At 48.6% G+C, this 15,228-nt stretch overlaps 1 protein-coding gene across 1 annotated transcript in view; it reads right to left on the bottom strand.

Moving 5' to 3' along the window:
• Positions 1-15,228, bottom strand: part of FBN1 (fibrillin 1) — a 249,299-nt gene that overhangs the window by 96,483 nt on the left and 137,588 nt on the right. Inside the window, exons 15-16 of the mRNA XM_044279629.1 lie at positions 14,304-14,426; positions 529-651 (exon numbers count right to left, since the gene is read on the bottom strand). Of these exons, the coding sequence (XP_044135564.1) occupies positions 529-651; positions 14,304-14,426 (246 nt within the window). The remainder of the gene's footprint in view (positions 1-528; positions 652-14,303; positions 14,427-15,228) is intronic.

Genomic DNA, 15,228 nt, shown 5'->3' with positions numbered 1-15,228 from the left:
CCAATCTAACCAATAGCAAACTCCTTGCTGTCTGGAGCTTTGCTATTGGTTGTTGCAGGCACAGACAGCATCGCTGCGCTGCCTGTACCGTTCACAGTGCACCCTGCGCTGATAAAAAGCAGGGAAAAGTCTAAGGCCTCTGGTCACTGCGGGGGCCGAATGACACAGCTTCGCAGGCCGGATTTGGCCCACGGGCCGTAGGTTGGGCATCACTGGCTTAGAGTATGAGCTGAACATGTGCACTACTTTATGTCCGTAGTCTACCATCGTCCAGTATCATGCTTCTAGAAACATGACAATTAGTAAAATAGCCTGAACAATACTCACAGATGATTCTAACAGCACAGATCTGGTATGTGGTGTAATGGGAGGTTCTACATGTGCTTTCACACACAATAAATCTGATGCTGCTATGTGAACATGGTCCAGCATCTTTTTGAATCCATACCCTGACTAATCCTTTTTCCAGTAACAGAAATGTGTATCTGATAAAGTGGCATAATGTAAAATAAGAAAGATGTATCTTACCTACGCACACCCGTCCATCAAGTCCAACTGCAAGGCCAGGGAAACATTCGCACCTGAAGGACCCATCGGTGTTAACACATTGGCCATTCATGCAAATGCCTGCTGTTTCACATTCATCAATATCTGAAATGATAAAGCAACAGAATAATTATTTAATGTGCTCCTAACTTATCAAAACCACAGAATGTATCAATGGCTAAAATCATTTTCAATCTTGTTTAAGTAGGGGTTCACTGATTTTCATACCTGATAAGCAAAATAGAATATAAAATTCTTTAGGATACAAGTTTTGGGCCCATGCATAAATTTTCGGCAGCAGAGGATCCACAGCGTATCTGCTGGAATTCCACTGCAGCAAAATCCACAATAAAATGATGAAGACTTTGTCGCGGAATTCATTGCAAAAATGCAGCAGGCGTGCTGTAGGTTTCACCCCCTGGATTGCAAAGGGTGAAATCCACAGCTGCGACATGCAACCTATGGTAATTGACAAGCTGCAGATTTAAAATCCACACTGCATGTTTTTTTTTTTTTTTATTTCATCCACTTTGCTTCTACTTATTTTCTGCACGCAAATTCACTTGTAGAACATCTTTAGCAATATATACACCGCATATGATCATACCCTTGAGGATACAGCCACACATGGTGCATACCCCACCGATTTTCTTTAGGGGCACTGCCAATACTTGGTGTATAAGCTTTGGATTTCCTTTAAAGGGGTTGTCTCACTTCAGCAAATGGCACTTATCATGTAGCCAAAGTTAATACAAGGCTCTTACTAATGTACTGTTATTATCCATATTGCTTCTTTTGCTGGCTTCATTCATTTTTTCATCACATTATACACTGCTTGTATACAGACATTACGCCACCTGCAATCCAGCAGCGGTGGTCGTGCTTGCACACTATAGGAAAAGGAGCCAGCCTCTCTGGCGGCCAGGACTGTGGGAATGCACATAGACACGTATGCGCAGCAGATCTTTTTCTGGCCACCTCATATCTGTGCTGCAGGGTGGTCGTAACCATAGAAATGAGCAGTGTATAATTCGATGGAAAAATGAATCAAGCCAGCAAAGGAGGCAATATGGATAACAACAATACATTAGTAAGTGCCGTGTATTGAATTTCTCTACCTGATAAATGTCATATGCTGAAATGAGATGAGCCCTTTAAGAGGGTCTGTCCAACCCTTTACTAATGATTGTATAGGATAGGTCTGAGACCCTGCAACCCTGCTGATCAGATGTTCTGCAGCAGCTCCTGTACTGACTACTAGTGTCGTCCCCATCTGCCCAACAGACGGACCTGAGTAGTTCTGGCTCCTGCACATGATCCACTGCAGAACAGCTGATTGGCAGGAGTGCAGGTTTTCGCCCCCCACCAGTGATCATATAGTATTGGCCTATCATCACTTGTAGGGTTGGACAACTCCTTTAAGCATCTGATACATAAATGATGATTTATCGCTCATAAGTGCTGCAAGCACTAGGCAGGCACACTGGTATGTGTGTTTCATATCTTGATAAGTCGTTAAGTGGATAAATACATAAAAAAATGCATAAATGAGAAAAATTGTGATCTGGCTGTATTATAATGTAGGTGACTAGTTGTTTTCCTCTCTGTAGCTAGTGTAAATCCTTACAAGTATAGCAATAAATGACATATACAATGTTACCATGCAAACAAAACTAGACCACAACACAGAAGACGGCCTGCAATGTGCAACACTCCTGACCTTAAAAGGACAGAATGAGTATGAAACACCTCGATTCCTTTCTTTTTTTTCTCTGGCTTATGGCCATAGCACACACTTGCAAATTCACTCCAACTGTATTTTATTAATAGATTGTAATCCTGAAAAATCACTAGACACTTACAAAGAACATTCAAACCATGTCAAGTATTACCAGCAAATGCTCATACTATGAGGCTGGGACCACACTGCTGGGTCAACTGCCAGCAGCAGCCGCAGCATCACACTGGCCACAATGTAGATCTGCAGCTTGCCATGTGGGCACATCAATAGGTTGCGGAGCCAATGTTTCAGGATATCACAAATAAGGTTAATGTTAATGTTACTTAACTATTTTTAAAATGTCATTCAATTTGCTGCTACAGTGCACACTCTGGACTTTCCATATGCAATTCTGAGTGTGGCCACGCGTAGTGGATTTTTTGTAACAGAACTGCATGCAGAAAATCTTCAGCAATATAGTAGCAATGAAACAAAAATGCCCATAACTTGATTTTAAATCTGCAGTATGACAACTTATGCTTAGGATTTCATTTTACAATCCAGAGGGTGAAATCCATGACAAATGTGCAGGCAATTCTGCATCAAAATTGGCAACTCATACAAATTTAGTTTATTAAATAAAGTCCCTTTTAGGAACCCTCGGGATATTATTAATAATGACACATCTATGGTCTATTCAGACCCTAAATTCCCTGTAGGGGTCCCTAACTGAAAATAAAAATATTTCTTTATTAGTTATTATTTTAAAATAAATGAACCAAACAACTATAGAAAACTATTAAAATTATCAGTGTCTGATGGAGGGTACAATTGGAGTGTATGAATGTATTTGCCTTTGTCACATGTAGCCACTGTGGAGTGCAGTGCCTCCCATTCATTTATATGGGGTATAGCTGCACTTACAAGCCTCTGCTAATACTTTGTTTGTGCATCCATACAATGTGATGGCAGATTGGGCGCTCCTATTAAGATCCTTTTATCGTTCGGCCTTTATATTCAGACTGGACAACAGTGAAACAATATTGCTAGGTTTGTGTGTACTTTTGAAGCTGCCACTAGTCTGCTCAATTCACTTGTCTCTAGGCTACACTCTACACTTTTGTGCTACTGACTGCTCTATTTCATCCATAGAAGTCACTGTTCGCGCTAAACCGCTCATGTGGCATGCTCAATTCCACTCCTCAATGTCTGGTGCTGTCTCTGCAGCATACTCTTTTTGTACTAGTCCCTAACATTTCAGGCACTGTTTAAAATACAGGACGTCATACAACCCCTCCCGACATGTTTCGCCACGCTCGGTGGCTTCGTCAGGGGATGTGGGGTATGTGGACGCCGCGCGCATGTCTCGACCCTCCTGACAGGCTGACATGCGCGCGGCGTCCACATACCCCACATCCCCTGACGAAGCCACCGAGCGTGGCGAAACATGTCGGGAGGGGTGGTATGACATCCTGTATTTTAAACAGTGCCTGAAATGTTAGGGACTAGTACAAAAAGAGTATGCTGCAGAGACAGCACCAGACATTGAGGAGTGGAATTGAGCATGCCACATGAGCGGTTTAGCGCGAACAGTGACTTCTATGGATGAAATAGAGCAGTCAGTAGCACAAAAGTGTAGAGTGTAGCCTAGAGACAAGTGAATTGAGCAGACTAGTGGCAGCTTCAAAAGTACACACAAACCTAGCAATATTGTTTCACTGTTGTCCAGCCTGAATATAAAGGCCGAACGATAAAAGGATCTTAATAGGAGCGCCCAATCTGCCATCACATTGTATGAATGCACAAACAAAGTATTAGCAGAGGCTTGTAAGTGCAGCTATACCCCATACAAATGAATGGGAGGCACTGCACTCCACAGTGGCTACATGTGACAAAGGCAAATACATTCATACACTCCAATTGTACCCTCCATCAGACACTGATAATTTTAATAGTTTTCTATAGTTGTTTGGTTCATTTATTTTAAAATAATAACTAATAAAGAAATATTTTTATTTTCAGTTAGGGACCCCTACAGGGAATTTAGGGTCTGAATAGACCATAGATGTGTCATTATCATACACATTTAGTTGCAGAATCGTTGCAAATTTTGCAACAGCTTATTTTCCACACCCTAAGGCCTCTTTCACACTGGCGCGTGCGGCCCGTAAAATGCAGGCCGCAATACACGAGCGCCATTCGTGGGCATTCCGCATGACGGATGCGGACCCATTCACTTGAATGGGCCTGCAAGATGGTCCAGAGATGCGTAATGGTGTGGAATGGTACCACGGAACGGAACCCTACGGAAGCACTACGTAGTGCTTACGTGGGGTTTCGTCCAGTACTGCCGTTCCGCAAAAAGAAAGAACATGTCCTATCTTTTTGCGCAACGGCTGGATCGTGGACCCATTCAAGTGAATGGCTCAGCGATCTGCTGCGGCTGCCTCACGGACTGTGCTCGTGCATTGCAGCACGACCACGGGCCACACACGCCAGTGTGAAAGAGGCCTAAAAGTAGTTAAAGGGAGTCACCATGAAATTCACTGTTAAACCAAGTAGAATGCCTTCTAGGGCTAGCCCATATGCAAGTGAGCAGTTAAGTGCACCGAGGGTGGGCACGAGCTTACTCTGTGCACCCTTGGACCTCCTGCTTCCTCTGCCAGCCCGCCCTCTCCTTCCTGATTGACAGTGTCAGGTTCCTGCATAGTCATCTCTCCTGACCCAGTGGTGCCAATGGGGCTCAGCCTGTCAGCACGGGTGCTGTTGGGCTGCTGGGTCACTCCACCTGCAGGTGCTGTGTTGCAGCAGCTGTGGTCACCACGTTGTTGAAAGCCAAATTAGTGTAGGGATTCACTTGAAAGAGGCCACTGGTGAGTGGGCCTATGCGTTTTGATCAAAACATGTACAAAGAGCCTCGTGGTCATATTTATAAACTATGCTTAGCAGCTATCGATCAATGAATGGAACGTGGATGTGCAATCCATGTAATTTTCTGCACAGTTTGTCACTATGTGTACAATGACATACCTGTACTGTGACCGGGTGGGGATCTCAATAGGCTGCTTTTACATCAGCGCCAATGATTCCCATTGTTCTGCCCAGTTATAAAATAATGGAAGTGCAGGACCAGCACATGACTGAATCTAATGGCAGCAGACAGATCTCACTGACTATAATGGGGTCTCTTGGGTTTCTGTTAGGAAGTCTGGATAACATAGTCCTGCATACAGGACTATTTAATTAATATTTTGACAAAATCTGCAACAGATCTGCAACCCTTTAATGAGCATAAGGTGGAGTAACGTGGCAACCTTATCTATGACACATGTTGTACAGCCAAAGATCACAGTATTCTGATGCTACATCATAACATAATGAAAGTAAATGGGAGTGCATTGCAGTCCCAGGCCCCAACATCTCTGTGGGGTTCAACGCTGCCCCAAAGCCTCTACTGAAGGCCCGCTCTCAGCTGTTGACAGTCCTTCTGTCCTCCCTTTTGCCGCGCTGTGGAACAGGAGGTCAGAGGAGCAGCGCAGCATGAAGGAGGAGGCACCAAACTGCAGGTAACACCTACCGATCATCAGTTTGAGGAGATTGTGGTGCTCCAGTGAGCGCTGTGGCCTCCCTGGTGCTTGCCAAACACAGCTTGCCAAGCACAGCTCTGCCCATTTGATAGTGGCTACCCTTGGTATTGCAGTTCAGCCCCATTTACTTGGATGGGATGGGATTGAGCTGCTCCTAAACCACGTGACTGATGAATGTGATGTACCGAAACATGGCCTAGGAAGAAGCTGCAGTGCTCACAGAGGACCGCAGCCTCTTCATACAGAAAAAAAAATTAAAAATTTGTCTGGGAATTGGAAGGCGGTGTCAGGGGAAAATAGAGAGAGGAGGCCCTCCCGAGTTAGGTAGACAGCCCAGGGTTTATGATGCACTAAACATGCCACTGATTGTCTTGCTGCGATCTTTGGTTGCACAACATGAGTCACAGACAATTTTGCCAATCTTGAGCCTGTCTTAGCCGGATAGTCACACAAGCCATAATAAAATGTTATAAAAGCAGCTCACAGCAACATAAAACTAAAATGACCCCAAAATTAGGTAATAAAACAACAAGGAAGGAAATTAAAATATAACATGTAGCTGCTATATGTAATAATCGGTTCCCAATCTCTGCCTGAATAAATGCTGTTGATAATTTGGTAATAAAGACATACTGTACAAGTAATGTGCACGTAATTATAGCACATAACACCAATTCACTATGGCTTGCTGAAATACACTGACAAAACAAATGTTATAGAGGGCTGCACACAATAACACGACAAAAACAGATAAACCACAAATATTTTGGCAGAATATTTGTTTTTGCACCCCTGTTAGTGGTCTGATGGGGTAATGTTCTAAATCACAAAAGTTTTTTTTTCCAGTTTTCAAAACCGAATTCCCAGAGGACCGAAAACCACAAGATCACATACAAAACGGCTAATGTCTACAGACCAAATACACAGTACATGACATGCTGAACTCAGTTACTGCAGAATAAAAAGCAATTGTGGTCGTGGCAACCAAGAACGTGTCTGCCCTAAGTGAGCTACCCTAGCCCTAGGCGGTCAGAGTTGTGCCGTGACCGTGTCGAGGAGGGACACCTGAAAGAGGGCATCCCCTTAGAGTGTAGCGGAGAAAAGGGGTGGGTGGGAGGGAGGACTTTGCACAACGTACGCTTGTGGGAGGGCGCCGGCCGTTGAAGTAGGTGGCCAAGCCCCTCCCACAAATACAGGCCAATGAATCGGCCTTACACTTGTGGTCGTGGCAACCAAGAACGTGTCTGCCCTAAGTGAGCTACCCTAGCCCTAGGCGGTCAGAGTTGTGCCGTGACCGTGTCGAGGAGGGACACCTGAAAGAGGGCAAAAGACATACTGGTAGGCAGAAGTGTTTTATTGCAAGTTTACAGAGCTAAAGTCTGAAAGGCTGCCGACATTTCGGTTCTAGGGTGTGGTATGTAGCGTTTGAAACAAGACGAGTGCCAACGCCCCAGTTTCTGGATGACATACGCAGGTACTCGGTTTCTGGAGGCCGCGGATGCCGCGCCTATGCGGAACGAGTGGCCCGAAATGGTGGCAGGGTCGCCGCCTGTGCTGGCCACTAGTGACCTCACATGGGATACGAACTGCTGGGTGGTAAGCGGTACCACCCCGAAGGGCAACAATGGACTGTTCGGCCCGGCCCCGGACAAAGCGGACCGTAACTGACGAAGCACTGAGACGGGACACCAGCGATGTGCTGTGGGAAAGTAGGACACCTGGACAGGGGGTCCCACCTGGGAAGTCTTGGTCGTCTTGAGCAGTAATGTAAACCCGTCGGAGTTCTGGACCAGTTGGCTGACTGTAAGGAAGCTGTTGCTGCCTGGGGAACAGGTAAATTCCCCAGGTCTCAGGAAGCCGTAGAAGGCTAAGTAGATGGCTGATTTAAGTACCAAGCTGGCCAAAACCCCGAAAGGATTACCGTCCAAGGCGTCGGACATCTTGCGGAAAAGGGGCCCGGTGACCGGCTGCCTGCGTACTCGGCTTTGAGGCCCGCACTTGCTCAACCCCTTGAGGGTGGCTTTGACAGTGTGTAAGGTGAACACTGATGCTAGTTCGGGGTGGCTAACAGAGAGGAAATGTTGTACTCCCGCCAGGTATGACCTAACTGTGGCGTGGGAGAGCTTGCGTACAGAGTGGCAATAACCGATGAACGCCAGGATGTACTCTGGAAAACTGGCGTCCTCCTGAGGACATTCTCCTTGAAACCTGCAGAACGTCTTCCACCCGGTGTTGTACGCCCTGGTCGTGTTAGGCGAGAGGGAATGGCGTCTCAGAGCGTGGGCCGTGTCAAGGTGGTCGGCTACACTAGCCTTAAGGACTCGAGAGGAGGGATGGAGGCGCCCGTCGAATCCGCCTCTGGCATGATCTGGAAAAAACGGGAGAAGTTAGCCCTCGACAAGGCGTCAGCAGCCCCGTTTCGCGCACCTGGCACATGCGCGCTGAACACATGGAAGTGGTGTTGCAATGAGAGCTGCACTAATCGTCTGAGAAAGCACATGACTTGGCTGGATTTTGATAGCCCGCTGTTGAGAATGTCAACCACGGCTGTGTTGTCAGTTACGAACAGTACAGACTGCCGTGCCCAGAATTTGCCCCAGATGTGGGCGGCCACCACGACGGGGTACAGTTCGAAAAGCGCCGAGGTCTGCAGGAAGCCCGGGATTTGTCCGACCTCGGCAGGCCATGCGTCTGCCACCCAGTGGGTGCCGAAAATGGAGGCAAACCCTGAGCCCGCAGCTGCATCTGAAAAGACTGTAGGCGACTGACACGACAGCCCGGGTACGAACAAGGAGACCCCGTTCCACTGACTCAGGAAATGGTCCCACATGTGGAGGTCCGCTAGGGCCTGGCTGTCCAAGCACACTGGGCTGTCCTGTTCTGGGGCGGTACTTAAGAGTGCGAGTAGGCGGGATATGAATGCTCTGCCCTGCGGGATGATGCGCATGGCAAAGTTCAACATGCCTAGTAGACTCTGGAGGTCAGCCTTGGTGACCACGGCCGTGACTGAGAACCTGTGGATGACTCCTCTGATCCTTGTTAGCTTGTCCGCCGGCAACCTAGCTAGCATATGCTGGGAGTCCAATTCTATGCCCAGAAAGGTGATGACTGTGGCCGGGCCTTCTACTTTCTTGGGGGACACGGGACACCTAACTGGGAAAAGCACCTGAGTAACTTGCCCAGCCCTAGGGGGAGTGCCCCTGGCCTCTCAATCAGTAGGAAGTCATCCAAGTAATGGATGACAAACTCACAGAGGACGGTGTGTTCCAAGATCCAGTGGAGTGCCTGGGCCAATTGATCGAAGAGCCAGGGGCTACTCTTGGACCCGAAGGTGAGCTTGGTGGAAAAATAGTACGAGCCTTTCCACTTGATGCCGTGCCACTGCCAGAGGGCTGGCATGATGGGAAGCAGCTTGAAGGCATCTGATATGTCGGCTTTGGACAACCAGGACCCTGGGCCCGTTGTCATGATGATGGCGATAGCCTGATCTATGGAAGCGTATCTCATGCCCACTTCTTCTGAAGGAATGAGGGAGTTGAGGCTGGGGATTCGGGAGCCGTGTGGGGCCGACAAGTCGATGATGAGTCTCTCCTTCCCGCTGAACTTGCCTGTGACTACCCCCACGGGACTGACTCTCCAGCGTTGAAAAGGGGGCACCCCAAAGGGACCGATAAGGAACCCCTTACTTAGCTCGGCCTCTATTAGTACGTCTACCGAGGCGGGATTCCTTTCGGCCGACTGAAGGTTTTTGCACTCGTGTGTGGATTCCGGAGTCGTGATCAGTCCCGTGTGGAAGCCCTCGTAAAATCCTGTGACCAGGAACTGTACAAACCCAGGGTTGTGGTGACCTTGCAAGACCTCTCGTAGACGGCTGATATTGATCACACTCATATAATTTTTTATCGACTTTAATGAGCATGCTACTCGGGGGTGAGCCCTGAAACAATTGGTACAGATATGCAACAACCGGCACTGCCCAAAATTACAAGAGGCGTAGTTAAAGTTGTTGCATATCTGTGCCCTCCCTAACTGGACGATGGGCCGGCCCAGCTTGTCTACCGAGTTGGGGGGCCTGAAGACCTCAAGAGGACCAGCTGCTGAGCTGGAGGGGTGGGATGCCGTGCTGACGGCGGACTTGTCGCACCACTCGACCGAGTGGAAGATAGACTGACAGGCAGTACAGGAGGGAGCTTTCAGACCTGCAAAGTGTCTGCAGAAGAGCTCAGTGTCTAGGTTGGCCCAGTCAGTAACGTGTTGAAACTGGGAGAGAGCCGCTGACGCCTTGGCTGCAAATGAACAGTGGTAGTCATAGAACGCGGTTCCCCCGTACCTATGACCCAACTCTGTGACCTTGAAGAGGTAGAGATCTAGTTCCTCCCTCCTATCCGGCCTGACAGTGCAAATGACATCCCTAAATAGACTAAATGCAATAACAAATTCCGGGATGGACAGCTTGCGGTTGAGTCGGTGGTCTCGGCTCCTGAGTACCACTGACACTTCTCCACAAGCTATAATCTTGTTGTCCGAAAGGTCCCTGGAAGCTACGAGTAGCGACGCAAGATTGACATCCCTACCCTCCAGGATGTCCTTCCTGATGTTGAGCGGGACGTAGTGGGAGGGAGTCACGTTAGGGACGGACTGGGCAGAGCGAACGTCTGCCATGGCCGAGGTGGAGGCGACCGGAGTCTCATGGGAAGAAACTGGAGCGACTGTGCTGCGAGCTTCGATGGACTCCAACCTCGCCTGCATGGATGTGACGGCCGACGTCAGACTGTTCAGCAAGACGTGTATTTGAGACAAGGAAGTTTGCATCGTCGTTGCAGGGGGGTCACCGATGCTGGGTGCCAGGGAGTCTCTCCACAGCCGATATAGCTCGGTTTTCCTGGCAGTTGCCGGGAAAGGAACGCCCCGCTTTCTCAACTCAGCCATCAGCCTAGGAACTGTCCAAGCACGTAGGGACGGTGTACTGCCCCTCTCAGGTGTCTGAGCCACGACCTCGTCCACCGACGCGTCGACAATGTCGGATGCGCGTGACATCGTGGCTGTGGAAAGAGTGACGTGACATGACCGTCTAGCGTGGATGGTTGCTGGCACCCGTGCAGCTATCTAAAATTGAACAGTGAACAAATCCCGTGAGGCATCCACACTGCACCAGAAGAGCCGTGAAGAAGTGGCTAGGATCCGCCACCCGGAAGTCCATGCGAGGACCTGACATACTTACCAACTGAGACTGACTATGGACTGACTTCCACGGAAGTGAAGAATGAAAAGAAATGACCTGTGCGTTGAGACAACCGTGAGACCCCAGTCTGAAGGCATCCACTACCCGCCCCCCCGATGTCTACCCCACTACCTTGGTAGCCAAGAACAATCAATTTGGGATCCCACCAACTTCTTCCTGCCTAAACCACGTATGGAAGCCTGGAAAACAACAACGAAACAATGCAAGCCGGTCAATGCGTGAAGCTCTATTGCCAGGCCGTGTGTGCGAGGTGAGGTGTGGTGACTGGTGGGAGCGGGTGTTTTTTTTTTTTTTGAAGCCCTACCTGTCTAGGCGGCACAGCGGCCCATGCCAGACTTTGATGTAGGCGAGGAGCGAGCCGCTGCGTGCCCCGCCGGGCTCCATGGCAACCGCGTGGGGAACGCGGAGTTCCCTGGTGCCATGGACCACGTGGGTATGAATTCGAGGCAACGGCTGGCACTCCCCGCATACACGAGACGTGTGCCACGTGGAGAGCTGACGCGTGTCCCTGACAGGGTGCCCAGTGCGGGGCCCTTTCTGCCCGGGAGGCGCCATCCGCCGGCTGGGCACCTCTGCCGCGTGGGGAGCAGCGCAGCACTCTGGCGTGCGGTCGGCTCAGGGGGGCCCCTGACAACGGGGGCCCCATCTTGCCGAGACTAAGCTGCCGCGTGGGGGGCCTCACCGGTCCCTGATGGAGCGCCCAGTGCGGGGGTGCCCCCCCTTTTTTTTTTTTTTTTTTTCTATGAGGCCGCCCCCCCCGCCGGCTGGGCATCTCCACCGCGTGGGGAAACGGCGCTGCCCCCTGGCCTGGGTGGAAGCCTAATTGGACATGCCTCCCCCCTTCTGTTTTGAAACGTGCCACGTGGGGGGCGCATCACTCCCTGATGGGGCGCCCAGTGCGGGGGTGCCCCCCCTGCTCCACGAGGGGCCGCCCCCCGCCGGCTGGGCATCCCCACCACGTGGGGAAATGACGCTGCCCCCTGGCCTGGGGGGAAGCCTAATTGGACATGCCTCCCCCCTTCTGTTTTGAAACGTGCCACGTGGGGGGCGCATCACTCCCTGATGGGGCGCCCAGTGCGGGGGTGCCCCCCCTGCTCCACGAGGGGCCGCCCCCCGCCGGCTGGGCATCCCCACCACGTGGGGAGAAACGCGCCCCCTGGTAATGGGAAAAATATGCGCCGGTTCATGCTGCCTGCGCTGCCCCCCAGGCGGGGAATCGGGCCAGCGCAGGCCGTGTGCAGCTGAGACGGGGGCGGGGACCGGGCGGGGAGTTCGGCCCGCCTGTGACCGCCGGCTCCGCCCCCCGGAGAGCGGCGCTGTGTGTGAGCTTTGAGCGGTGGAGGGAGGGGGTGCCGTGAGCGTGGTTCAGTCCCCCCCCTCCCGGAGGCTGCCGAGGTGCCGCGTGTGGCACGGCCAGCGATGGACGGACGCAGCGGGTGGCGGCCCCTACGTACCAAAGGGCCGCCACTGCGCCGATGCCTGCGCTTACCTGGGAGCACGGAGGAACAGCCAGGTACGTGCGCACGCCGGAAGGATCAGGACTTTGCACAACGTACGCTTGTGGGAGGGCGCCGGCCGTTGAAGTAGGTGGCCAAGCCCCTCCCACAAATACAGGCCAATGAATCGGCCTTACACGTGTAATGCCTGGGTGGAAAGAGAATTTGTGATGGGCCGCCTCAGCCATGAGGAATCTCAAGAGGTTCCACAGAGCATCTGTTGTGGTAGACTGGTGCAGACTTACCATGACCGCGCCTCATACACATAAAAGAGACAGACAGAGAAGAGAATGACACATACCAGTAGAATAAGAATTAATACCAACACTTATGCAGTCTGTGGGATTTTGAGTTTATTTATTTTTTTGGAGGGGGGAGGGCAATGGTAAGTGTATTTTTTTATTGCAGCATGCTCGGGTTCTGGCATTTTTTAGCTCATTGTCTGGCATTTTTGTCTTATAGGCATCCATGTTTTTTATTTTAAAAAAAAAACATGTTCAGTGTGCTTGGCATTTTTATTTATTTTTTTGTATGGTGTTTTCTGGACCAATGTATTTTCTCTATACTGTTCAACAGAGAAAGTGACATTACAGGAAGTACATACTTTCCTGTAAAAAAAAAAGGAAGGCATACAAAAAGTGCCAATAAAAACACAAGGTGCTAAAACACACTACATAGTAAAAAATGCCTAAAATAAACTACCAAAAACACTGAATAAGTCAGATGTTTTTTCAAGATTTTTTTTAGTCCACAAAATGCACAACACAAAACTATGTGTGGCAGCATTCTTAAGGAGGCTTTGTGGGACTTGGAAATTCCAAATCTGGCTCTGAAAAAACTTTTCTTTTTTGGGGTGTCCTCTTATTCATGGGCATGCCACTTGCTTCTGTTCTGCACTTCATTCTTATAGGAGTGCCAGAAGAGCAGCTTGGCTTCATCTCAACACGCCCACTATACCTTTTTGTACAATCAATCAATACCTGTAAGATAACAACCCCCCCCCCCCTTACATAGAGCACAATATTGGTGACAAAATAGGCTTTTGTGGATTGTTGTCTTGCATGTATCAAAGCTACTGCGGCACAAGCTCAGTAGCTCCGGGAGATGGTCCTACCCCATATACATGGTTTGTGATGTTGCATACATTTGGGCAATGCAATTTCAAGGGGATGACCAGGTGACTAATGTACATGATGTCACAGTCACAAGAAAATCACATGGTGGCAAAAAGTCAAAGAAGATCACATGGTAGCAGAAAAACCCAAAAGTCTTGGAAACCTCTTTAACCTTTTCCAGAGACACGGCTATACCGTGTTTAGACACCAGCAATGATTTTTCATGTATTTATGATGCCAGTACTTTCTTCTTACAATGTGGTGGCACAATGCACTCTAGTGTGGAGGAGTCTGCTCTCAGGGTTTCTTTTTGTTTTATAACTAGGAATGGTTCCCAAGAAAAGGGAATGAGCAAAACATTCCCATTTTATTTGTTCTTCCTTTTGTTAGCATCTATTGCTCTTTTTGGAGGACAGAATCTTCCAATGAATGTGTCCCCTGAAGCAAGCATTAGTGAACAGCCATTTATGGAAACCTTCATAATTACTTGAAAGCAACCATTCCTCTATTAGACATTTGTTACACTATAGAAGGAAACACTGCTCAACTTCTTTGCAAAGTCACTCAATCTTAGTTGAATTAAAAGCTCATACATACCTGTGCAAAAACGCCCATTAGGTGCAAGCTGAAAGCCTGGTTTGCAGATGCATTTAAAACTTCCATCTTCATTGATGCACATTCCATTTAAGCACATGTTCTTTACACTACATTCATCCATATCTGGAAAAAAATGCAATATACTTATCATAATTAACTTTCCAAAATACCATCAAAGTTGATCTTCCCTACCATATCACCCTTCTATATATTAGACTACTTAACACTGTGTCATAATAGAGCAATCCAATCTGTGGTCTTCAACAATATTCACAGTTCTATGTGATGAGTATACTAGAAGGTGCTCTGTAAGGCTATGAGATAGTGAAGGTAGTGAAAAACTAAAGCACCTACTGTATTACAAAGTCTGAAGTAAATCTTTATTTACATCCATGTGTGGGTCCTCAGCCTGCGGTGACATCTTCTGTCATCAATGCAGTAGATGAGGGTTAATGATTCCTGTAGCACTTCTGTTCTAAAGGTGGCCATTCAGAATAGACTAAAACGTTTCAACCAAAATGTTTGTCGGGTGAAATTTAAGAACGAACAATCATTTTAGCCGACTAATGACTGTTGAAGTTGACTAATGAAGTTGCCAGCGGTTAATATTTTTATCTGATAGTCGGATAAAAGATCTTTCTTTAAAATAAAGTTCCCAGAAAGGTCTTTCGTCCATCATCCGTTTCATTGAACGTGTATCGCCAGTGTGAACAACTGTAACAGCCAATATGGACTAAAATGTCTATGGCCGTGCCTGTGAAATCATCATTTTCCAGATGTTTGCCCTCATCAGTACAGAGCAGAGTACTGGCTGGCTGTAGGAGGTTAATTACTTACAACTCAAGGGGTTCTGTTCTCATTAAAACTATACAGCGGTGCATATAAAAAAAATGGGCTCACACGTGTCATGTTTTTGCTATTATTG

This window comes from Bufo gargarizans, chromosome 2, assembly GCF_014858855.1.
Source record: "Bufo gargarizans isolate SCDJY-AF-19 chromosome 2, ASM1485885v1, whole genome shotgun sequence".
Taxonomy (NCBI): domain Eukaryota; kingdom Metazoa; phylum Chordata; class Amphibia; order Anura; family Bufonidae; genus Bufo; species Bufo gargarizans.
Note: the sequence above shows the minus strand (reverse complement) of the source record. Positions and strands in the feature narration are given on the sequence as shown.